This window comes from Malus domestica, chromosome 15 (genome assembly GCF_042453785.1).
Source record: "Malus domestica chromosome 15, GDT2T_hap1".
NCBI classification, from domain to species: Eukaryota; Viridiplantae; Streptophyta; class Magnoliopsida; order Rosales; family Rosaceae; genus Malus; species Malus domestica.
Genome location: NC_091675.1, coordinates 14,085,354 through 14,112,662, shown reverse-complemented (window position 1 = coordinate 14,112,662; position 27,309 = coordinate 14,085,354). Strand labels below are relative to the sequence as shown.

The window sequence follows — 27,309 nt, the reverse complement described above, 5'->3', positions numbered from 1 at the left end:
TCTTAGATTAACATTTCTAAATAAAATTACTTTTCTATCCTATATGACATACTATTGACTGCCACATCCGCAAAAGAATGGGACATGCACTTGACACATCTTTATTAACGGTCAAACTGACAGTTTGATTAACGAATGTATGAAATTGCAATTAAATACAAGTTTCTGAATGAGATTGAAATATTTTAAAGATGTTGTATGAAGTTGCAATTGTACCCAAACTTGAAGGAGTAAAATGTAATTTACCCTAATAATTAATTAATTTTTTAATAAGGATTGGGCCCTGTCTGTCACAGCCCGTCCCGAAATTTGTATTTATCGTTGATGTGAATTGACGGAATTGCCCTTAAAGGTTGCTAAGGTATGTGTGACATGTTTATTCGAATATTACATACCTTCCTAAATTCTTGGAAAAACAAATTAAGTTGGATTAAATTGTGTGTTTTTTGTGTGGTTAGGGACTTAGGAGGACCACACATACCCAATCAGATTTCTCTCTCTCTCCCACACGTTCTCTCTCTCATTTCTCTCAGTCCATTCTCTCTCAGTCCATTCTCTCTCTCCCTTCGAACTAGTACAGACCACACCCAAAGACCATCAAAACTTCACGGATCGTCGTGTTTGAGACCACCATCGTGCTTCTGGAGACCACACGAACTCTCTGGTACCCATTTCGGGTAAGGAATCGTTCGTTATCACGTTGAAAACTCAAGCTCCGAGTTGAGCACTATTCATGAACTTTTGAATGGTTGGTTTTTATGACAATCCAAGCTCACAGTGAGCTCTAGGAGGTTCCCACGAAGCTCGGGGACGTTCGTTTGAAGGTTTTGGACGTCGGGATCACAAGGTTCGAAGGTGGCTGGTTTTGGTAGAAATTTCCAGACGAGTTTTCGAAGGATTTGGAAGTTTAAAAAGGTATAGCCTTCTTTCTCTTGAAATTTGTGAAGTTTTGGTGAAAATTTCGTGGAAAATGGTGCAAAATCGAGCGAGAAAAGGGCGATTGCAGGTCTGCCCAGTTTCCGACGCCGGCGAGATTTTTCGGCGTCTGGAGGTAGGGGATGACGGGCGTGGGGGCGCGTGCGGCGTTGAAAAATTGTTCTAAAAATATCTCGATGTCCGTGACGTCGAGTAGGTCACTGTGGTATATTCATATACCCAAATTGAGCATCATATGAGAAGTTATTACGTATTGTCAGTTATATGCTTTAAAATAACGTTTTTATAGTTGTTTCGCATATAGATGATACTTATCCCGAGGACGAGCGCATTCAAGGACGTCACGGGGGTTATGACCCTTCGACTTACCAGTAAGTGGGCATTTATTTTCTGTATATACCTATATACTACTGATTTTTCCCAGAAATTGAATTTAAATGAAAGTATGTTTTCAAATGCCATGCATGCATATTATATAAAATATATGAACTAGTATTTGATGCATATATGTTAAATGGTGATGTGGACGCACATGTGAGTATCAGCTGAGTTTTATGTTGTTCATGTGATTTATTGTTTGATGTGATTTATGTTGAGAGCTCATAACTTGCACCCTTGGTGTTAGTGCTTATATTATTCACCCCGCACCACACGCTCACCTTGGATCCAAGTAGGTGCATGTCGTATAGACCATTAGAGGTGGTTCCGGCATGTCGTACAGACCATTAGAGGTGGTTCCGACTTGTAGGTGACTTTAGATTATTATACAGTTGTTGATGAGAGAAGCACTAGAGCGTATTCTTACACCATTCTTGTTATACATACTACTTTAGGTAGTTTCGATTTGTGTGCAGAGTAGTGCCGTACAGGTCACAGTTGGTGACTCCGGCTGGATTGAATATTGAGCTATATAATTAGCCGTACAAGACAGCTGCAGAGTCTTCGGTTGATTCCTTATTTCATCTGTTATATTGATGCATCCTTATTATGTTTTGAAGCATAGCATGGCATATTTTCCTGAAAAGTGTTAAAGACTTGTGATTTGAGTTATTTGTTGTTAGATATGGTTATATATATACTATTTTTCTGGGAAAGTATACATGTTTTACAGCTAGGGGTTAGAAGTGTTATTAATTGAAATATTTTCGAAAAATTTTGTTTTACTGACCCATTCAATCTTGTTTTGCGCCCCTCCAGGTTCTAGTTAGCAGTGTTGGTGGCTCACGAGGATTCCCACGGCGTTCTGACAGACTACTTAAATGTAGGACTCACCTTTGGGTGTTGTAATTTAGGAATGGTCTTACTTGACTGCACCTAGTGCTTATGCTCTGATTATGTGTGTTCCACACTTAAACTTACTCTAGCATGTTAATTGGGTATTATTGCTAGTAGTTGGTTTTTATTCCTTCGTATTTCTTTTACCTTTTTGCTTCCGCGTCGTACTTTTGGTTACGTCACGCCCACGTGACGGCCAACACGCCCTGATTTTAGGGTCGGAGTGTGTCAACGTTAACATTTAACGTAGGAATTGACAGACAAACTGACGGAAGGTATGACATTGCAATAAATTCGAAGATAAGGTATGATATTGAAATGTTTTAAAGATGAGGTATAAAACTGTGATTGGCCTAATCGTTGAGGTAATTTTGTATAATTTGCCCAAATTTAAGAGTTGTTTTCTAGGAGATACTTGTATTTTAATAACCACAATATGATACACTTGTATTACACAATGTGCTTCTACTAATATTTTTTAAAGAAGCAATTCCAAACAAACCTTAAGAGAGTCTCATTTGATAATTATTTTGGCTTTAGTTTTTATTTTTACTTTATTTAGATTGAAAACCAAAAAAAAAAAATGATTGTGTAGTAACTGTTTCGTTTTTAAATTTTATTTTCATATTTTCTTTAAGATTGAAAACCAAATCTTAAAAAGAATTTTTTTTGAGTTTTCAAAATTTAGCTTTCAATTTTCAAATTTTAAAAAGTTAGAAACTAAAAATTAAAATGCTTTTCAAATGGTATAATTTCTATTTTCAACAATATGATTGCTATCTAAGGTATTCTCTACATATGTAAGTGAGATGTTTTATGTGCGATTCTCACAAATTGCAGGTTCGATCATAAATTAATGTTGACCAATGTGAGTCTTTACCCAACCCTCTTTCCTAATATCGTACGTAGCAAACATATAAAAAACCGTGTAGCCTCAAATTATCAGAGATTGACCATTCATATTTTTTTATATTTTACCTAAACACTCAACTGAATGAATTGTCTCCTCCATTCTTTTTGTCTCCACCATTCTTCCTAAACACCCTTAAAAAAAAATATTAATTCCCAATATCGTCATCCCAAATCTATCTTCTCCTTAACTTCATTTTCTCATCCAAAGTCTCTTGTACAAGCTTGCTTATTTTCAATTATAACTTTGCAGTTATTCAGACAAAAACACTTTAAGTCGATGTCATATATTCACATGACATTGTAGCATTAGTTTAAAAAAGCATGTGACGGCCTAAAAGATGCATGTTAGTCATTCTTTCTTTAAATGGTGCACACAACTCTATGAGTGAACGATCCAAACCGTACCCCTCATAAGATGAGACCAAATATGCCATTCAATGAGTCAGCATGACAATGTCGTTTTTGGTGTTTGTAATGATTTACTGCTTGAAAGATGCATGCTAGTAATTCCTTATGTACTCATACGTAACTTTAGCATAGAAATTACAATTTTTTAATACTTTCAAAAAAATGATTGAAGCCATTTTGAAGGAACCAGGATCCTCTCCTGAGCAATTCCCTAGGGATCCTAAGAATCCCGCAATCTTGTCTGTTTATTTTATATCGTGCGATCAGTTTTCGTTAAGTACTATTCATATTTGAATTTTAAAATTTAAATTTTAAATTATTTCTGACCGCACGATATACGATGAACGAACATGATTGCAGGATCCTTAGGATCTCTAGGAAATTGCTCAGGAGAGGATCCTGGTTCATTTTGAAGCATTTAAAACAAAGGAAAACTAATGAAAAGGGCTTGAAAACTTTGAGTTTTAATGATAAGGACAAAATAAAGGGTAAAGTGAATAGTACCAGGATTGACTTTTTAATGTAAAAATATGGTTTTTCGTTAAAGTGAACAGTACCGGGTGCTTTTCGTTAAAGTTCCCTTAAAACAATTCCCATTCTTTCAGCCCAACTTAAGGTCCAATATTGAACAGAAGAAAAGTTGTTTTTAGCATTCAGGACCCTAAGCCTGTAAATTGCAAAAGCTAAAGGACCCTTTAATAATCATTTTGCTTTAGTTTTTTTGCCTTCAGTTCTTTGTTTTGGTTTTTAGTTTTCACTTTTTTGAAAATTGAAATCTAATTTAGCAACTACTTTTAGTTTTAAAAAAAAAAAATTGAAAATAAAAAACTCAATGCCAAAATTGAAAATAGTTATCAAACACAATTGTAATTTTTTCTTTTCAGTTTTCAAAAAAATGTAAAAATAAATTGAAAACTAAAAACAAAATAATTATCAAACGCACCTACGAGAATGAAATGTTCACAATGGTCAATCTTCCACGTTATAATTTCATCTACCCATTTGTTTTGAAAGCCATTGGATGCTTGGGAGATGTTCGTGAAGGTAAAAAGGTTCGTGGGTTTGTGGTAAAAACTGGAACAGGGTTTGAAGCGTATATGTGTAAATCGCTCATTGACATGTATCCGGAAATGGGCATGGTTGAGAGTTTCTGGCAAGCGTTGGATGAAATGCCCGAAAGAAACAGGCTTTGTTGGAACGTTACGATTTTGGGGTATGTTAGGTGCAGGAGGTTTGAGGATGCTTTGGATATGTTTTGGCGGATGCGATGTGAGAGCATGGAGAAGCCTGATGAAGTTACTGTTGCAAGCACCCTTTCGGCTTGCACAGAGTTGAAAAATTTGTTGCTTGGGAAGAAATTCATGACTACTTTAGAAGTCAGCATGAATTCACTACTAAAATTGGAAATGCGTTGTCAAATATGCATGTAAATTGTGGTTGTTTGATTGAATGCTGGATAATTTTGTATGAAGGGGCGGTGAAAAACGTGTTCTGTTGTACTAGTATGGTGTATGGCTATGGAAATTGTGTAGGGTTGATGAGGCCATAGAGGTGTGTTGATGGGACATGGGAGTGCAACTAAGGATGCTGTTCTCTGGACGGCTATGATTAATGGGGACGTAAAAGTGCAATACAACCGTTTTGACGAGGCGGTGGTTCTATTCCAAGAGATGCAACCTAGAAGAGTTAAATGGGATAAATTTACAGCGGTCGCTCTCCTCACGGGCAGTGCTCAGTTGGGAGCATTGGAGCAAGTCCACCGTTACTAAAATTGGCCGGGCAATTGGGTTAAATTGTCTTGGGTCAAGAATTGCAGCTGTAGCGGAGAAGAAAATAGGGGGCGATTTGGGCTCCATGATCCCCGTTGGGCTGCCCTACCAATTCAAGCCTCGGCCTGAGCCCGCTGGCAATGGCCAACTTCCATCAGCAACGTCGGCAGCAGACAGCCCCCCACGTGCAAGCCAACAAGCCGAAAGGCTCCCATTTGTGATCTGTTGATCAGGATCATTGAATTTCCAACGGAAACAAAAGGGTAAATTATATTTTGCACCTTTAAGTTTTGATGCAATTGTAACTTCATACAACATTTTTTAAACATTTCAATCTCATACATTTGTTATTATTTTACTTCAAATCACACTTAAAAAATCTTACAAAGTTTGTTCAAAACACTTACAAATTAAACATTAAATAATTAAATATTATTTTGGTACATAGATGAAAACAGTATAAAATTTGTTGCAGTTTTTGCTACCGGGCTTATGGAAATGTATGCGAAATGGGGGAGCATAGACAAATCTTTGGAGATTTTTAATGGATTAGGGACAAAGAAGCAGCCTCTTGGATTTCAATCATTTGTGGGCTTGCAATGCAAGGAATGGCAAGACAAGCTAAGCAATAGAGTTGTTCTCGAAAATGGTACAGACTGGCATGAAGCCTGTGATCTCACCTTCATTGCTGTCTTAACTGCTCGAGTTCACAGAGGGTTGTTAGATTAGGGTCGTGAGTTCTTCAACTCCACGAGAGAGATAAATGAGAGATTGAGCGGAAGTTAGAAACACTATGGTTTTCTGACCGACCTTCTTGGCCATGCTGGAGTACTGTTAGACGAAGCAGAGGAGTTGATAGAAAGGATTCCACGAGGAAACAATGAGATTATAGTCCTGATTTCTATCCATCGTCATTAACTGCACATTCAATCTAAAATTTTGATTTAGGACCGAAAAAGTAGAAGTATGATGTTAATAATTTAGTTCCACAAGAGAATATGAATATGAACAATTAACAACCGAACAACTAGTTAATATCGCAAATGAATTGTCATAATCCTCTAGTGATCCCCAGGAAGGCCAAAAGGCCCTCGAAGTAGTATGCTTGGTACAATTTACAACAATAATGTCAAGAGGATGATAATTTTCTTTGATTTTCGAATAAGCACAGCAGAGCGTCAACCCTTTAAAATTACGACCATCACACTGAGGAACATCGAAACTGACTTTATTGCCGTCAGCGACAAACTCGAACCACTCCGGAATATCATAAATCCCATCCAAATAAATGCCACCACTTCCGCAAGAAGTCCATCGCTATAATATATATACAACATAATATAGCACTGTCAAATTCTTGTACATATGCATTTGTGTTTGTGTGTGTGATAGATAGAGAAAGACAAGAATGAGGAGACAGAGATAGAGAGAGACCTGTAGGATGTTGTCCCTAAACTCAGCAGTGAGATTGGTGCACCCTTTCATACAAAGCCATGCCATAGAGTTCAATGATATATCCAAGCCTAAGCCTGGAACTTCTCTGACTCTGGGAGAATCAGTTAGATACAGTGCTCTCATATTTGACATTTGAGAAAAGTCTGGCATTGTTTCCAATGCATGGCAGCCAATTGCAGACAACGATTCCAAATTTGTTGGTAAACTAGGGATTGCACGAAGATTTCTGCAAAGATCCAACGTCAAATTTACAAGATTTGAAAGACCACTAAGGCTGGGTAGGCTACGACAACTATTAGAACCAAGATCCAAATCTTTTAAAGAAATTAGACTCCCAAGATTCTTGAGGTGTACATCCTCAATAAGATTGCAGTTTGAGAGAAATAGTTCTCTGAGATTCGTCAATCTCATTATGGAAGAGGGTGTTTGTGTTATGCCTATATCATGTGCTCTAACTTTTCTCAATTCTACCATCTCCCCTAAGCCCTCAGGCAGTCCTCTGAGTCTCCAACAGTAGGTTAAATAAAGAGTCTTAACCGATTTCGACTTATAGAATTCCCCTGGAAGATACCTAAGCTTAGTACAGTATTCAAAATTCACCAAAGTGAGTCTTTTAAGTTGACCAATGGAAGGGTGAATCTCGGACAAACTCGAACAATCTTCAAAATTCAATTCTTCGAGATTTGGGAGCCTTGAAAAGTCTAGTGACGTTTTTAACTTACGGGAACTACTAAGATCAAGGATTTTCAACATCTCAAGCGGCTGCACAACTCATAAGCAAATATTATTTAAAATCCAACAAGAATATGGCTTAAAAAAATAAAGCTAAAAATAAAATCAGAAAGAGAGAATTAATTATAACCAGCTAGGGGTGATTGTACCTTGGAATTCTTCCAGCCTTGTCTGAGTTGGCTGAAGAGCAGGTCAAGAGCGACAAGTTTTGGTTGATTAAGAAGGTGCTTCGGCATGGACTTGAAAGGGAATCCTTGCCAGCACAACCATCTCAACTCTTTCGTAAAATGTTTGAAGTTTCCAGTGAGGTCTACGTTACTGAGCTGTAGCAACCTCAGTTTTTTCATACCTGCAAAAGATTTTGTACGGAAACTAGCTTTTTTAGAGCTTGGCAAGTCTAAAGTAACTACTTCATTTTCTTCAGTTCCCTGTTAAGTAAACAAAAGGATATATATTGATTAATGAGCAACAAAAGGGTAATTTACATGTGAAAAAAGATTTACAAACATGGAAGGAGCATACTAACAATTGCTACGATTTATAATTTCGATTGGAAAAGTTAAAAAGTAGAGTAAGCTATGAACAAACGAAATATAAACTATGAATAATAATTTATTAATCGAAAAGAAAGACAACATTACAAATTCACCGAGACAACTACTTAACCTATAAGACTACATCTTGCTAGACTTGTTATATTATAGAGTTACAAGATATCATATATACAGAAAACTAACATAACCCTAATAGGCAAGGAAACGGATAGTACTAACTGGCTAGGCCCAAAAAAGCTCTACCAATTTGGTCGTTGCGATTACAGGTTGGATGTATAATCGTCTAGGCAATAATGATAATATCTTGTACCTGAATCGGTGGCTCACTTTTTCTAAGTAATGGGGAAGATGATCGAAACATGCCACTGAAAGACTCTACTTAGACAAAGATGGGCAATTGGACAAATCTAGTATGGATCGTACATGGACAGTAGTTGGAATTGACGGCTCTCCTAGGGTTCTTCATATGGGATCCCTGGTGAAGAGGATCAAGTTGAACCTTTTGAACAACTTGATGCATTATCTCCCTTCAACCTTTGGGTGAAATGCAGCAAAATGAACAATTCAAATTGAAGCAATTGGATGTTCGATTCGGGGCTATATGACATGACTGATCAATAGAAATACTCTAACACTCTATCTTTGTCATATATCCCATACATCGCACTGGATACATATCATATTCATGGAATATGATGCTATTGCAAGTACCAGTGCATGATTTTAGTGCCAATGCTAGTGCAAGACCAATACCAATACCAATGCTAATGCAAATTTCTCCAATACCAATTGCGAGTTTTCGAACAAAAGAAAAATCCAATTCACCACACACATAATGTCGCTTGAGTGGTCATCAGTCAAAACACTCGAGTGACTGTCTTGGTGGACAATAACACTCCATATACAAGTCCAATCTGCAACTCTTCTCAAAAAGCAACCAAAATGGGCCCAACAACAGTCATCAGACCCAATCCGAAGTTCCCAAACTTCAATACTTCTTTCATTTGTCGATTCCATGGACTCCACGATATCAATCATAACCAGGGTTGAAAAACTTCAGCAATTCATTCAAGTAACCTTGTTATTATACCCACTCTTCTGAATTCGGCAAATTCCTCCCTTTTCCTGAAGAAGCAAATCATCGCAGAAGGAGAGCGAGTGAACGCTCTCTTTTTCTTTCAATCAAGACAAAAGACAACTTTGACAACTCCACGAACTGATCTGGCTTCGATTCAAACAAACGAAAAAGAAAGCAACAAGCAGCGGGATTCCGGTGTGGTTTGGGCAAACACGACTGGGCGTATCATCCTTTGGGTGCGATTATAGGATTTGCTATGGTTCAGGTGGACGGCAAGCAGATGGATTCGCGGGTCTGGGTACAGGTGGCAGCGGGCGGGACAACGGCGTGACAGGTACGGTGGGCGCAGGTGTAGCAACGTGCGACGGTTGAACCTGGTGCTACAGCGGTGGGGTGTGGGTACGGTGAGTACAGGCTTCATGTTGAGCAGGTGAGGAGGTTTTTGGGTTCCAGCAGATCTGGGCGTGCGGAAATCAGCGAGGGACGACGGGTTGCAGAAGCGGGTCAGGCTGCAAGTTCAGGGGTGCGGGTCGAGTGCAGGTGGTTGGTGCGGCAGTGACTTCAAACTATGTACTTTTCTTTTTTTTTAAATTTTTTTTAATTTTATAAATCAGTGAGAACTGAACATACTGATCCAAATTAGACAAACAAACAACTGAGTATCGGGAGAGGCGATGAACGACAAACAAAAAGAACAGATTAAATTTTGAAGGATTAACTTGTTCTTATATCAAGTTGAAAATCTAATACGAACTAATGAAATATAAACAGTGAATAATAATGTATTAGTCAAAAGGAAAGAGAACATTATAAATTCGCCAAAAAAATAAAAACCTAATTTTAATAGGCAAGGAAACAAACATTTAATACTAACAGCCTAATCTCAAAAAATCAAATGTTAAAATTAACCTAAATACTAATATTTTTCCTACAGAAAATCGATTTAATTGCATCTATTTCCACGTGAAGGTTTATTGCATAAATACATTTCTACATAATATTCTAAAATATAGGCCAGTTGCACAAAGATATGATTTAGCGAGCATTAATATAAAATTTTGTTGCGAAACTACTTACAGATTCATTTATCAACACATTTATTACGGCTTCACGGTTTCACAGTCTACTCCATCTTTCAAGTTGAGTCGGGGATTCTTTAAAAATGATTATGTTGCCCATTTTTCGAACCAAATCATGCATCTTCAACTTGCCGTATTCAATAATTACAAGACATCTTTCACGGAGAACACTGATTCCTATTATTGCAAAGAAGCCACATCCATCTAATATTTTTGTGACATAATCCTTGTCCATTCCAAGAAAGCAACAAGATATATCAAGGAATATAGCCTTTTGAGTATCATCTAGCCCATCAAAGCTTATTCTGAGTTTTTCTATAATTTCTCTTTCAGGTACTCTTTTCAATTTCTCCAGTTCACTTTCCCACTCTGTTATGGTTCTGCTCATAAGTAAAGAGCCCAAAACTTCGAGTGCTAGTGGCAAACCTCCACAATAAGAGACTACCTTCTTTGACAATTCATGATATTCTTCATTAGGCAAACTATTTCCAAAAGCATGCCAACTAAAGAGCTCAAGAGCTCCTTCTTCATTCATTACCCAAGTTGGATATCTCATATTCACTTTCCATTGATTTAGTAAATGCTCATCTCTTGTTGTTATGATAATTATACTTCCTGGACCAAACCAATCACGATTCCCAACTATTGCATTTAGTTGGCCCACTGTCTCTACATCATCAATAACAAGAAGTACCATTCTACGTCGAAGATGTTGTTTTATTACACCGATTCCTGCATCGACACTATTTATTTGGAACTTGGTGGTTTGTTTCAAAATGTGAGAAACAAGCTGTTCTTGCAAGTAAATTAGACCATATTTGTTGGAAATTATATATTATAATATGAAATATTGTAATATATAATTTTAATAATTGAATGAAAAATAGTGTTAACCAATTTCTTAGAAGAGTTATGTTGTTTAGGTGTACTCTCTTGATAAGTGATGTATACTTATAGATGAAAAGTTACATCTCCTTAACAAGAAGTATTTGGGTTCTATATAAACTCATGAAACCATTATCATTAAATATAGAAAATTAGAGTTAATTTTTACTCTTGAGAAATAGGGTTTCCCCACTTTGTTTCTCAAATGATTCGTGTGTCAAATTCCGAGTCGTGTCTTGAGAGTACGGAATATATAAAGTTCGCCAGAGTCCGAAGATTGAAGTGCTTTGACTTCGGATTATAGATTGTTGAATCCTGGGAGATGGACGCCTATTGAACTACAAGCACAAGAGTAGGGGCGAAATTTTATCTTTAGGACATTGCATTTATGCAAGCCTCAATCTCCAAGTTTGTCAGTTATTCTAACTTTCACTGTAGTAGTTTATATTAATCTCATATATAATTGATGTTGTGAATTTCTTTATGATTATTATCATTGGAATTATATTGTTATTTCTCATATTTTCTAATATTGCTCCAACAATCTAAAGATAGAAATTTTTCTTATGCAATAATTAGTAAATATGAATGTGAAGAAGATGTTCAAGAACATTGAAAGTAACCCCTAATTCAAAGAAACTGTGGTTTTTTACAGAAAAATGTATGTCTTGGTGGGACTGATTCTACTTGCTTATTGATATATAACATAGTAGTATTTGTGATGTTGGCGTTTAAATTGTATTGTTAAATGCATGATACAATTCAAATATATTCTTGGACAAATGTAGAGCAATTCGATGTTTGGTTGTGTCCAATATTTCCTAAAGAAATATTAGTGGATTATAATGAAATGCCTTGTGAGTGTTAGTGCTGGATTTGAATGCAGCCGTGACTTTTAATTGTTATGGATATGTATGCAAGTATTATAAAGGAACATGAATTGGTTGTATTTGATACATGAAATTGTTTGCCTCTTGGCATATGATGTAGAGGTGATAAGAAAATCTGAGAAAAGATTAAATACCATTTCATGATAGGATGTTTCTTCTCACTCATAAAGTTTACGCAAAGTTATGCGTTGATGCAGAAGAAACTGTATGCGACTTTTCTAATAGTCGCACCGTTTCGTAATGGGATCTATTTTGGACCGGTTGAGTTCTTGCAGTGCAATCGGTTCATATCCATGTGGCATATACATATATGTATGCATGCTCTTAAATCGATATTTTTTCTACATAATTGAAAAAAAAAAAAAATTGCATATGGAATGCATTGCAGTCAAACGGCTCTGCTTTTGTTCCCAAGCATATAGATTTCTGAGATGTTGCAGATGCAAAGTGTCCACAACCCAGTATCTATATGTGATACGCATACCAGTTCTGTTCTGTTTTATATCTAAATAAATTCTTAGTTTTGCAGAAAGGAATTGCATCTGTATAATTGATGCAGTTGATCCTTATTAGGCAGATGCGCGAAGGCTTCAAGGCCATAGTGAATTATCTCAGAGTTTTAATTGAGTTAATATGACCTTTCAGTTGTACGGTATAGTTCCATATAAATGGAAACTATCTAATGGAAACCACAAAATTGGGTTTGCCATAAATCGGGAATGGTCCAGACTAAAAGCCAAGTCCTTTGAGAACAATAAGACGCCAAAAGTGTGGGGATTTTTTGTAAATTTGCAGAAAGACGTTATGTTGCTTATTTAGTAAGCAATGGCAACCAATGAGTGTGTTTTATCAATGGTTACTCATGGTAAGAAAGCTTTTGTGATAACAAAAGAAGATACCGTATTCAAATTAAATCTTTGAACTCATTTTAGATGAGTTATTATCATCTTGAAAAGAATAGACACTCAATGTGAGAGGAATTATACATTGGAAGTGTGGGGGATCTTTGAGAAAAGAAAAAATTAGACACTAAAATGTGGGATATTTGAAAATATGTATTATGCCTGATGATGCTTATTAAGTAAGCATATAAATGGTCATGCATGTATTATGATGGCTTGCCAAATATGGCAAAGAACAATGTCTAAATTACGAAGAATAATTTGCATTTAAAAGAGATAATAAGCAATATCTCTTATTATGGATAACTTGTTTAAGGTATGGCAAGGTTAGAGACCTTACAAATACCTTAAATGTGGGGGAGTTTACCCAAGTACTTAGTTTTAGCAAATTACTTAGTAATTAAGTCCTAATATAATTTTGAGGACTTGACATTTCAAACAATGTCAAACAACTACTCTAGTATGAAATAAAATTTCATAAGATGGATTGTGCACACCATTAAAAATAGTCAACCTAGTAGTGGATCTAATTATTAAAGGTTAGACTAGAGAGCAAGTTGATCATCGAGGGGAATGAGGCTAAAGCCAACATAATTAATGAATCAGCCGGGCGGAAACCTAACTTAGTTGATTGGAGATCCCATGGTCTAAGTTCAATAGGAAAACTGGTTGGGCATGATTCAAAGAAGTTAACACACTATATACCTCATTCCTATGATGGAAGAAGTGTGTTATCTGCAGAAGTTTTAGGATGTATATTTATATTTAATGACAGTGATATCTTATAAATAAGAGGAATAGAGCAGACTATTCTTAATCAGTGGTCACCTATGTGAGAGTAGAAATGGGTCCCTTCTATGAGAATGAGATGGCTAAATTCTCTAAAGCTCTCATGAATCCGGGATTTGTTCAGGACCAAAATGAACACAACCGTATGAACCGTAATATATTAGGATTAGTGATGTGTGTTGCTTATTGTCTCGGTTTACTGCTGCGGTGAACAGTTCAAGATCTTCTACATCCACTGCGTCACCAAGTAAACCCGATAAGTATTCACTAGGGTAGGTTCAAGTCCAAAAGACACCTCTCCCGATGCATCTCTTGTCCGCCTGTACTCTCAAATTCTTCCTAATTTTTCATTCATGTGGGGGATTGCTGGAAATTATATATTATAATATGAAATATTGTAATATATAATTTTAATAATTGAATGAAAAATAGTGTTAACCAATTTCTTAGAAGGGTTATGTTGTTTAGGTGTACTCTCTTGATAAGTGATGTATACTTATAGATGAAAAGTTACATCTCCTTAACAAGAAGTATTTGGGTTCTATATAAACTCATGAAACCATTATCATTAAATATAGAAAATTAGAGTTAATTTTTACTCTTGAGAAATAGGGTTTCCCCACTTTGTTTCTCAAATGATTCGTGTGTCAAATTCCGAGTCGTGTCTTGAGAGTACGGAATATATAAAGTTCGCCAGAGTCCGAAGATTGAAGTGCTTTGACTTCGGATTATAGATTGTTGAATCCTGGGAGATGGACGCCTATTGAACTACAAGCACAAGAGTAGAGGCGAAATTCTATCTTTAGGACATTGCATTTATGCAAGTCTCAATCTCCAAGTTTGTCAGTTATTCTAACTTTCACTGTAGTAGTTTATATTAATCTCATATATAATTGATGTTGTGAATTTCTTTATGATTATTATCATTGGAATTATATTGTTATTTCTCATATTTTCTAATATTGCTCCAACAATATTTACTTACAGTGTCGCTAACGTCGGCAATGAAACATTTAAATTGGAAGCTGTGATGAATTTTGTTATAAATGGCCTTAGCAGCAGTTGTTTTGCCCAATCCACCCATCCCCCAAATTCCAACCATTTTGAAGTCATTTGATCCACAACTTGAAAGATCACTGATAATTGGTTGAACACGAGAGTCGATTCCAACCGGGTGCGTGGCCACATGTAAATATTCGTTTGTGCTGGGGCGCCATTCCCATATATTCTCATCAACAATTTTCCTAATAAACTTTGCTTCATGCCTGAAAACTCAATTAATAAGCATTAACTCAATGAAGGATTACCAGAAGCTTATCACCTTCACTCAATATAAAGAATTAACTAAATGGAGAACGTATATATAGATAAACATGAACGTTATGGCGGGAGATGATATAGCCTGACTTCTTCGACTAAAACAAGCGTATATCAATTTGATACAAAGAGAAAGAATCACGTCTGACCGCAAATATGGAGATATTAGAGGATTATTGCTACTCTAATAGGATTTGAGAGTAGGAAGTATTAGAATGTGGGATATTTCAACCTAAAATCAACGTGCAATAAATAGGAGAGAGATGCCCAATATTATTTAAACCACCTGAACCAAATAACCTTAATTTTTCGATGCTTGGACTTGAGTAATGTATATAACTTAAAATGTTTCAACCATTCATTAAAATGTTTCAAAATGGGGAAAACCCAAATAGATAGCAGCAGTACAATTATACTAATCGAGTATTGAAAGACATCAACGTCTAACGAAAAATATTAATCACCCGTTATTAAGATAGTGGCCAGACAAATTTGCAGCTTGAGTAAGAGCCTCCCTCCATTGTTTTACCGTTTCTTTCATAGCTTCACGTTCTTTGTCATCTTTTTCTTCAAAGATGTCATCTTCGTGCTTCTGAAATGCTCTGGCTAAACAACCCTCCTGCTTCCTCACATGTGAAGGATCGACATGATAGAATATTGGTAAAACCTCTTGCCCCGACTTTACTTTACATTCCATGATCTTCACCAGCTCGTCAAGACACCATCTTGAATCCACGTAACTCTTTGAGAAGACAATGATCGAGATTCTGGACTCTTCGATTGCTCGGAACAGTTCGGGTTTTATTTCTTCCCCTCTTTTCAGATCATCCTCATCAATAAAGACCTCGTAGCCCTTGTCTTTTAATGCTGCATGGAGGTGGCCCGTGAAGCCATTGCGTGTATCTTCGCCTCTAAAGCTCAAGAATACATCGTACTTCCATAGTTTTGAGGAGGAGGAGGAGGAGGATAATGAAGAAGACGCCTCATGGGTTGTCATTGTAGTGTCACTGTTTACAGCACTACAGTGATTCCTATCACGAACGAAATGATGGCAACGCTTGTCTTGTGTTGCAACGCGAATATATAATACTCAAGGACACTTTTTGCTCTTTCCAGGAGACAAAATAAGTTTTAAAATCATGGAACCTCTAATCCAATATCTGACTCAACCAACCAGAGGCAAATGAGACACATAATATGTTGCTGCACTATAAAACAAGAACAATATTACCAGAGAATGAAGAACAAAAGTGGAGAACTGTCTTGGGTTGAGTCGCGGGTCTTTTTCTTTAAGACGTTTCGCGGCTCTGTTTAATGTGTGCAAGCAGTTCATAAATACCACGTCATCTCCAGTATAAAACAGCCTAGAATCCTTCTGTTTAGACCCTCTCTTGCACTGAGGAAGATCCGAATACTATCACCCTATATACTCAAAATGCTCAGTGTTTATAGCTTTGGTTTTCAACTTTTTTTTCTTCTTATTCGACTAATGAAAGACCCTCATATATATAATAGAAGAACCAAAGTTTAACGTTGAAGTGGTAGAGGAAAATTAAGGTGGCCTTAGAATCAGGCCAAAAAATCTGGAAGTGATCGCCTAGTTGAGAAAGATTAGGTATTTTATTTGATCTTCAAAACAAAACCTGTTTGGTAGAAAAGAAGTGGTCATGAAACTAGGAGAGATACGTTTTTTATTAAAACGAGAACTAGGTTTTTTTTTTTAAATAAACACAAAGTTCCAACATAATATAGAGAGCATTTTTGTTTGTCACTCTAAACTATGATGTATGTTCACCATACATTTAATCATCTGTCATGTGTCTTTTCACTTAATCTTGATTAATTGTTTTTCAAAATTGAAAAAACATTTGATGTGAAAGTTAACCAGAATTAGATGAAGGGACATGTAACAGATAATTAGGTATATAATGAGCATACACTATAGTTATGATGTTCAGAATACTCCCTATAATATACATCCAACGGTGTCTTTTTATACGACTTGGACTTGGACAGTTGGACTGGCTGCAAATTGCAATGACTTTCTTGGCGGTGAGTAGTAGTAGCTACCTACAATTCAACTCCCTATAATGCATCAGATCATCTCTAACGAAAATGTCAAATTATTATAGTTAAATTACAATTGGTGACTAATGTAGCAATTTGAAATCTTATGTCAAATTTTATATTTCTCCAACCGAGTTGTCAAATATTATTTTTTATTAATCTAGAGCTTTAAATAGTTGTATTTATTAAAAAAATTGTTTAAACAAAATTTTATTGGTTGAAATGTTAGTGAGATGAGGGATCTGCAATTCTAATAAATTTGACATTGATGTCAAATTTTACTCCTAAACACAAAAGCTTTAAATCCAGTAAGCAAATAAAACTTTGATTGAAAGGATTTTTGATGTCAAATATACACAGTCATATCTCCACCTAGAATTTTACATCTCCTTTAGAGATACTCTTATATAACTTGGGTTGATTGGTATTTGTAAGCATATACAGCCACAGATTAAATTTTTTATTAACAAGGTAACAAAGCTTATTTTGAGTATTATCTAGCCCACTAAAACTTATTTTGAGTATCATCTTAATAATTTAGTTTCACGTACTATTATGGTTTAGTGATATTTATCTTTACTTATAAGTGAGAAGTCTTAGATTCAAATCTCGACAATGATGAGTTTGCAACACAATTTATTCTCACTTTCTTAATGTAAATATATCTATGTAGGAAATAAAAATAAAAATTCAGTTCTACAATTGAATATATATATTTGTATCCATTAATTGGTTCCACAAACCATAGTAGACATTTTTTATATTTTACTTTCGTTTCCCACAATGGAATAGGAACTTGATAGTACATTGAATCTGATGCTGCATAGAAAGTCCGAATGAAATTTAAAAATAAAATTATTTTGGCACCCACTTCCCCACCACCCACCATTCTTCCTAAACACTCTTAAAAAAATATTAATTTCCTAATATAAACCATAACTTCATTGTGGCATTAGTCTAAAGAAATCAAGTGGCGGTCTAAAAGGTGCGTGTTAGTCATTCCCTCTTTAAATGTTGCTGCATGATGAGCCAAAATCTATACTATATATTTTGCCACCTTTTATTTTCCCTTTTTATCTAGTTCATCTGGAAATTTTTAAGTTTTTGTGTTACTTTTGTCATATTGTATTTCTAGAAGCAGCAAAATTTATTTTGGTGAAAAAAAATATGCAAATGGAAGTACAAATGCAACTCATACTCAAGAGATATTTTTCAATGTGATCGGCACACATGGTGATATACACGTGTTATCATCCAAATAGTGAAAATATGTGTGTTAAAATATTATTAACCTAAAAAAAAAAATTTCACCACTTACATAAAAACACGTGGTGCAACACACATGTTTCCATCACAATGAAAATTTTCTTCACACGAAACCAAGTATCCCATTAAAATATGTGTTTCATTTGGTTTATTAATTAAACCTACACTCCAGTTGGACTCCAGTAGCCGAAAGTTGAACGAATTAATATTTTCTATGTTGGGAGGTAGGCGGCTGGAGAAGAAAGAGAAGTGAAAGAATAAAATGGAAAGAGAAGAAAAGGAGGGAAAGAAAGGAATAAAAGGACAGAAAGGGCATGGAAAATAATAAACAAATGAGGAAAGGTGGAAATGATTGAAAAGCAAGGAGCAATTCCACCCCAGTGGATATTGCCCAGCACCTAGTCTAAAAAACTGCCCTGCCCCTTGTCAATTTGCTCCAGCGTGCAAAAGAGCCTGGCACACAGCCCAAGCTGGGCAACAGGCCAGCCCATTTCGGACAGACCCAGAGGCCGGCCTGTTTAGCAGGCGCGTGCAGCACAAGCGCGCTTGTGCGCGAGTAGCAGACCGGGTTGCAGGCGGGGGGGCCCGCTTGTCAGCCCACTTGTGTTCACCCGGAATAGGGCTACGTGGCCCTCCTTAGTGCCGTTGGATTTCCAACGGCTATTTTTTGTAGACCGTTGGATTTCCAACGGTAAAAAAAATTTAAATTTGACTTTTAAAATGGACCGTCCGATCATAGATCAACGGTCCACGTTTTTTTCACAAAAAGTAAATAAATAAATAAAAAACAGCCCAACGGTCATAAATATGACCGTTGGCCACGTGGCAAGTCCCTAGCTCTTGGATTTGAATATTTTTCAAATCCAACGGTCCAGATTAATTAACTATATTAAAATTCATTAAAAATTATTAAAAAATACAGAAAAATTATTAAAAAATACAAAAGATTTAAAAAAAATACACAAAATTTTGAAAAATGTTAATTTTTTTCCTATAAATACCTAACCCTCATCTTCTACCTTTACACCACATTTCAATATTTTCTACACTTTCTATACTATCTACATTTCAATATTTTCTACACTTTAAGAGAAAAAAATGTCTTCGTGGAAGCTTATTGAAGATGTTACGTTGTGTTAATGTTGGGTTCACACTACTCATGACCCGATTACGGGTAATGAGATGGATAAGCGAGAAATGTGGAGTAAAATTACGAAAGCGTTTTGCGATGTACATGAAGAAAACGCCAGAACTAGTCAAGGTCTTCAAGGTCGTTGGAAAAAACTCAACGCATCATTTACTTGTTGGAAAAACGCCATATCTCATGCTTCCGGTAACCTCCGTAGTGGGACAAGTTTAGCGGATCAGGTAACAATATTTTTATTTATTTATATGCATTCCACCCACATCAATATTTTGATTTATTTAATTTCGTATGTAATTTTTATGTTATTTCTTATGTAATTTTTATATGCATTCCACCCGCATCAAAATTTTAATTTCTTTATGTAATTTTTATTTAATTTCTTATGTCATTTTATGTAATTTATATGCAAGAGATGCGGAAACAAGTCAAGGGGGTTCTAGCAACTTTTGTGACAACCAAGATCCTCGCACCACATATCCTAACTCGAGAGACTTTGTATAATTTTTATGTATTTTTTATGTTTTTTCTTTCTTTTTTCTTTTGAACTTTATTTAATTTCTTATGTAATTTCTTATGTTTTTTTCTTCTTTTAGGTTTGAACTTTATTTAATTTCTTATGTAATTTTTATGTTATTTCTTATTTATTTTTAAAACTTTATTTATTTTTATTTAATATATTATGCAATTTTAATGTAATTCTTTATTTATTTTTAAAACTTTATTTCTTTTGTACTTTATTTAAACACATGAAATAAGATTACATAAACTCACCAAATAAATTTAAAAACAAAACACACTACATAGAATTACATAAACTCACCAAATAAACTTAAAAACAAAACACACTACATAGAATTACATAAACTCACCAAATACATAGAATTACATAAACTCACTAAATAAACTTAAAAACAAAACACACCACATAGAATTACATAAACTTAAAAAAAATACAATTTATTCTTCAACCACAAGCCTCATTCTAATTATCTTCGCCTTCATGCAATCCCCACTGATGCTCAATCAAGTCATTCTGGCGGGTTACGTGCCAGTATGGCTCTTGCACATTAGTGTATCGTTGAACGATCAATTCATTGTAAGTCCATCGCGTTCCAACGGCTCGTGTTGCACTGGATCTTCGGTCCTATCATGAGCACAATAGATACGTGTTCTTGAGTTGTTCATCGGATCCGGCTCATATTCATCGACGCCATCATAATCATACTCATCTTCAACAATCATGTTGTGGAGAATAATACACGTCATCATGATGGATCGAAGAGCCTCGACATCAAACATTCTAGCTGCAGCCCTGATAATCGCCCAACGAGCTTGCAGGATACCAAAACAACGCTCGACATCCTTCCTACACCCTTCTTGACATTTTGCAAAGTGTTTTTCCTTTTCAGTCTGTGGATGTGGCACTGTTTTGACAAATGTTGACCACCTTGGGTAAATGCCATCTGCAAGGTAGTATGATCCCTCGTATTGGGTACCATTAATGGTATATGTGCATCTCGGCGAGTTTCCTTGCAGTAGTTCGTCGAACACTGGGGATTGGGCAATGACATTTAAGTCATTCTGAGCTCCTGGAACACCAAAAAAAGCATGCCAAATCCATGTATCAAATGAAGCCACCGCTTCCAAAATGATGCTTTTGGCTCATTTTCTGTTGCCATATGCTCCTTGCCACGCACTTGGACAATTTTTCCAAGTCTAGTGCATGCAGTCCATGCTTCCAATCATGCCAGGGAAGCCTCGCATCTCACCCTTTCTCAGAAGCCTTCGCATGTCCCTTGGCGTGGGTGTCCGGAGGTACTCATTGGTGTAGATGGCTTCAATTGCAGAGCAAAACCGCATCAGGGACTCCAAAACAGTTGTTTTTCCCATCCTCGTGATCTCATCCACTTGATCTGCAAATGCTCCATATGCAAGCATTCGCAAGGATGCCGTAATTTTTTGCTCGGGAATAAGACCTAGAACATGAAAAGCATCCTCTTTTTGCACAAAGTATGAATCATGGTTGCAAATATCACTCATGATTTTGTTGAACAAATTTCGTTGCATTCTAAAACGCCGTCTAAAAATATGATCAGGGAATATGCTATTGGGAATAAAATAATCTTCCAATAGATTTTTACCTCGTTTTTCCCTTTTTCTATCGAGGTTTGCAACACGTCTTGGTTTGGCTATCTGACCCACGGCTTCCATGACACGGCGGGAATGTGAGGCCTTCTGACTTCTATGGTGATCATCCTCATCCTCCTCCATGAAGAAAGCCTCATCTCCACCTCCATTTCCACCTTCCTTGAGATTGGCCAATTCTGCCTGTTGTGCCAACAACCTTTGTTGTTGCTCCTGCAACTGTTTATACACCCTTCTTGAAGAAGACATTGTAATAAGAACTCAAGATTTGAAAATGATGAACAAGGATTCTGAGCTAAAAAGAAGGATTGAGCTTGGTGTGAGGATGGATGTAGGGATGTAGGGTTTATATGGACAAAAAAAGAAAGGATGAGGTTCTGGACAATGTCACGTGGCACTACGTGATTGGTTGAAAATCTTATCGAAATCTTGGCTAAATTATAGTAAACCGGAAGTGACACGTGGCGTGTCGGGATTTGTCGAAAATATTATCGGAAATCTATCCACAAAATAGTACGTTCAGATAATGACACGTGGCATGACATGATTGGTTGAAAATCTTATCGAAATCTTGGCTAAATTATTGTAAAACGGAAGTGACACATGGCGTGTCGAGATTGGTTGAAAATCTTAGCGGAAATCTATTCACAAAATAGTACGTTCAGATAATGACATGTGGCGTGACGAGATTGGTTAAAAATCCTATCCGAAATTAAAACTATTTTATTTTTTTATTCTTTTGACAAAATTTAAAAATATTTTAAATGGGCTGGGTGCCAGCGCATTTTGTAGGGATGGAGATCGTTTGTGCCAGCGCATTTTTTCACTAGGTGCCAGCGCATTTTTTGAGGGGTGGAGATGCCTTGGCCTATTACTGTTCATTGGAGTCTGTTACTGTTCATTTGAGTGGATAAATGCGCTGGGTGCTGGCGCAAAGTCCTTAGGGGTGGAATTGCTCTAAGCAGCAGAGCAGCTGGAAAGAATGAAAAGAAAGATAGAAAATAAGAAAGGGTGATTTTGCTCGATGAATTACTTCTGTTCGTATTCCAGTATATATAGACTTTACATTGAAGAGTTTTAACAACATTAAAACTCTTTGAAACAAACTAACTGATAAATAAAAGATAATTACATGAAAAATATAATTACAAAAGTTTAAACTTGAACTTCCACAGGATTAGGATCAGGTGAGGAGCTGCTCTCACGGCATCTTGTTTCCAGTTGCAGCTGATGAGTTGTTGCCGATTTTGAATTTGAGTTGAGCAGGAATATCTGTTTATCAAAGAAAAATGGGACTTCAAGTGGATGGAAGAGAATAAAAAAGAGGACTCTCGGCAGGAGAGTAGGGAGTTTTTTTGGCTGCGGTTGGCAAAACTAGCAAGGAGAGCAGAGAAAGCTCTCGGCCGAGAGGCAGCAGACACATCAAGGGAATGCAGAAGGAACGTTCAGACGCATGAAGCGGAGAAGGATTTGGAGAGCTCCGGAGGAGGCCTTGAAAAACGGGTTGTTCTCCCTCTTTAATTCCTCATGGATACTGTTGTATGTATTTATATAATTATGTGTAACTAATTTTCTTTTGCTAGAGTGAGACCATGAACCTCAACACAAATATGTAATTCTCTTGTGGTTGCTTAAGTATTGTTATATGTTTACTTTGATATTTTCAATCACTAAGTTATACTACTTATGTGCCTTAATGCTTGATTACCATTAGTATGCTTAGAAAAATAATTTGATGCAATCTTAAACAAATGTCACGTTAAAATTGGTTCTAACTTCTTGTGGTTGAGAATTGTAATCTAGTTGAATATCAAAGGGCGCAACGAACAAGATTACAAAATAATAAGAATATTATTAAACAACCGAGAATGCCGGAACGGCTACAATATCCTAAGAGACTATATTGTAAATGGCTTAATTCTCAAACTAAATTACAAGTTCTATTTATAGAGAAATAAACCTAAGAAACCCTAATGAGTAAATGCCAAAATTACCCTACTACAAAATCAAATCTCTAATTAATTTCCTAAATAAACCTAATAAATTCCAACACCTCATGGCGATACACGTCATGAGGTTGCCAACAAGCAGATGCGGACTGGCTCCGTTAGGCGGACAGACAGGCGGGCTTCGCAACGCGGACATACATACGAACTAGCGAACTGGCAAACTGATTCTTGCTGGCAAGCTGATTTTGGCTGGCAAACTGGCTAGTATTGAGAGTATAGAAAGAACCCGTCACTAAACGGACGAGATTTCCATATCTCAATTGTACCAAAAAACGGACAACACCAACAACTTGTGTGGCCCAAAAACAAACTTAACTATGTTTTTTTTCCTTCCCCGTGTGGGCCTAAAACCAACAGCAAACAATTTTCTTTTCCTTTTTTCCTTTTTTTTTTCTTTCTTATTTTCTTTTCCATTTTTTTTTCCTTACTTCCCTTTTCCCTTTTTTTTGTTTTTCCTTCTTTCGGGACTGACAAACTGGAGATGCATGCCATACACCTCCAACATTGGTGCGGCGGCGGTACGATTGTAGGCGCGAATCAAGCAGACTTCGACAAGGCACAGAGGTTCAAAGGCGGTCAAGTAGCGGGTAGTCAAGCTGTAGGGTCGATTAAGCAGTGGTGTAGGCGTGATGCTCAGGCAGACACATCCACGATAGTGATTTCTGGGTTTCATTCAAATACGATGATGGATCAGGTTATAAGTGGGTTTTGCGGCAACAATGCGATGTGGGTTTGAGGACAGTCAGCAAGACGGCGATGCAGGATCTGGAGGAGGGGAAGGTTCAGGTTTTTGTTTTCTTCTGCAAACTAAACCAACGACAAAAACAAGAATACATACATACTGACAAACAGAATACCAACCCGACCAAGCAGATTAAATCCTGAAGGATTGAACATGCTCTGATACCAAGTTGAATATCAGAGTGCGCAACGAACAAGATTACAAAATAATAAGAATATTATTAAACAACCGAGAATGCCACTGATACGACTCATACGACTCATAACTTGCCATATGTTAAACATTAAATATGATTTCTAATTTTTCGTTTTATGTCAAAATAAAATTAAAAAGTTAAAGCATTATTTCTTCAAGAAACTAAAATTGCTAAAATAAAACTCACAAACCCTAGTTCCTTCATCTGCAAACCCGCCCATAGACTCTTCTCTCTCGTCGGTCGGTGTCCCTAATGCCGTCGATTCTTCTGCCTTACTACTCAACCTCCCCTTCCCTGATTCCCACATCTCTCATCTTTCTCTCCCTTGATTGCTTATAACTAATTCAATTTCACATCAATAGGCCATAGTATTTGAAAACTGGAACTACTAACAACTGGTGAAGGAAGGTGGCTTTAATAATTGGGTTCTTCACCAGAATTTATGTGTCCTTAATAATTATTCGATAAGTTATAGAAATACTGAGGTTAGTCAAAAACCTAATTCATTTCAGATGGATTAATGAACCTTTGAACCAGTAATTACACAAATTCTACACAATTTCCCAGCAACCATGGAAGGCCGTGAGAGAGATAACCTTGCGATTATGATGTCCCTCAAAGTCAAGCCTTTTAAAAAATTTCTTTTTCCATATGGTTTTTTATATTAAGTTTATTAATTATGATATAAATTGAAAATAAGAAATTATATTAATGCAACAATGCTTAACACACGACAAGTTATGAATGGTATGGTAGTGCCACTCAGCATGATCCAGTGGCAAGACAAGCCCCACACAAGTGGCAAGACAAGCCCCACACAAGTTTTTCTCTACATTGTGAATAACTTGATTCTCAAACTAAATTACAAGCTCTATTTATAGAGCAATAAACCTAAGAAACCCTAATGCGTAAATGCCAAAAATACCCTACTACAAAATCAAATCAAATCTTTAATTAATTTTCTAAATAAACCTAATAAATTCCCAAAAAGGTTTTCACGTAGTTTAATGGATGACTCATATTCACATTTAATCTAAATGTCATGGATAAACTGCATATTGTTGCATGTGTTTTAGCTTGAATGTCACATGTTAAATTTATACAAGAAAAATTTAACCTTCAAAGTTTGCATGTTTTCAATTATTTGTATAACTAAAAGAGCTAAATAGGAGTGTTGCTTGTGAAAGTTGAACTCTAGCACTTGGTCAATTTGTTTATTTTCATCTGCTCTCACGTTCTTGTGTTACTGCTTTTATTTGTTTTATCTTGTTCAATCATTAGTTCTTTAAACCAATCCCCATTTTATCTCAACTTTTGCAGGTAGTAAAAATTTTATCATAGTAGTACTTTTCTTCACTTATAAATAAAATGTTTTAGGTTCGATTCTTGTCAAATGCGAATTTTAACCAAATTATTACTAGTCCATTGTGAGAGTTAGCCTACTCCACCATCCTCTTAATGTAGATAATATTTGTTAAAAAAAAATTGAAACCTATGAAATATGACAACAATAAAAGAAAATTTGTCAATTTGGTTTTTTCCTCAAATAACTCAAATATACTCTTCTATAAAAAAATTTAAAAAAAAAAATCAAACAGATTCGATCACACGGTCCAAACAAAACTCAGTCACATAAACATGATTTTCTAAATGAATACATATGATTTATACTTTTGATCTCAATGATGTTGCCGTGCAAGCCAAGTCTTCTTCTCTTCGACCTAAAACTTAAACTAAAGAGCTTGCGCTTTCACAAACCTCTCTGACTTCGGCCGAATCAGCTAGATAAAATTATATCATATTTGACATTTCCGAAAAGTCAGACACTGTTGCCAATGCATCACAACTATGAGCCCATTTAATAGTCATTTTGTTAATTTTTCATTTTTTGTGCTAATAATGGTAGAAGAAATGTGTGAGGAGTAACGCACAAACCAAAAAGTATAAACAATTTAAATTTGATTTCATTTTCGAGGTTTTTGTCTTCATATAATCTCCTTGACTCCTCCCTCTTCCCTCCCATGAACATCGCATCATCCTTTTTCATTCCTCATTTCTTCATATACTTTTTTTCTATCTCTAGAAACAAATGAAAACTTAAAAACAAATGGTTATCAAATTGACAAAGAAATTCGCAGCCTTCGATCCAGAAGAAGCAAACATATCAGAATACTCTCCAGTAATAATTCAAAACAGTGAAGCGATCATCAGTGACAAAAGATTGTTGTACAACACAAAACCCCAAACGTTCAACCCGAGATTCGTGACCATATGCTTAATATAAATCATCTCAGTTGTAAAGGTCACCAAATAGGAAAACGCCCACGAATACGTAGTCTAACTAAAACCCGAATCAGTGCCCACATAACCAACAGCGCCACCCAAAATGATCAACAACGATACAAAGGTAAGCTTAGCCGGGATTGGCTGCTTCCTAAACGCAGTATTCGCCAGCACAACCAAAAGAGGCGTGCAGGATCTAAACACTATAAACATATCCAATTCGCATGGCGAAGAAGATTGGTGTTGGTGAAGATAGCAAGGTAAAACACAAGTGCAGCGGGCAAAAATTTCTTGGCCGTGGGCCATGTGAAGGGATGGTGGTGCAAAAATCCCAACTTTCCCAAACCCCAAACTCCCAAAGCAGATGTAAGGTACTACAATGCAGTCAAGAGGCCAGGGTAGTTGCATTTGGTAATGGCAAACTTGTTTATCACAGCTAACAAGCTAGAACAGAGAGCAGTTAGGCATTTGAA

The 27,309-nt window shown here is 36.2% G+C and overlaps 2 protein-coding genes and 2 pseudogenes across 2 annotated transcripts; 1 reads left to right on the top strand and 3 right to left on the bottom strand.

Moving 5' to 3' along the window:
• Nucleotides 1-4,496: 4,496 nt before the first annotated feature.
• LOC139191710 (pentatricopeptide repeat-containing protein At2g34400-like) lies at nt 4,497-6,029 on the top strand. The gene is made up of 4 exons (XM_070812709.1): nt 4,497-4,957; nt 5,064-5,082; nt 5,239-5,524; nt 5,776-6,029. Exons 1-4 carry the CDS (start codon nt 4,497-4,499, stop codon nt 6,027-6,029), a joined length of 1,020 nt encoding a protein of 339 aa, XP_070668810.1.
• Nucleotides 6,030-6,134: 105 nt separating this feature from the next.
• Nucleotides 6,135-16,121, bottom strand: LOC103415778 (disease resistance protein RUN1-like; annotated as a pseudogene).
• Nucleotides 16,122-20,547: 4,426 nt separating this feature from the next.
• LOC139191709 (uncharacterized) lies at nt 20,548-21,855 on the bottom strand. Its single transcript, XM_070812708.1, has 2 exons — nt 21,702-21,855; nt 20,548-21,050 (listed from the first exon to the last, which is right to left on the bottom strand). Exons 1-2 carry the CDS (start codon nt 21,853-21,855, stop codon nt 20,548-20,550), a joined length of 657 nt encoding a protein of 218 aa, XP_070668809.1.
• A 4,737-nt stretch (nt 21,856-26,592) lies between these two features.
• LOC114821315 (GDP-fucose transporter 1-like) lies at nt 26,593-27,300 on the bottom strand (annotated as a pseudogene).
• Between the last annotated feature and the right edge of the window lie 9 nt (nt 27,301-27,309).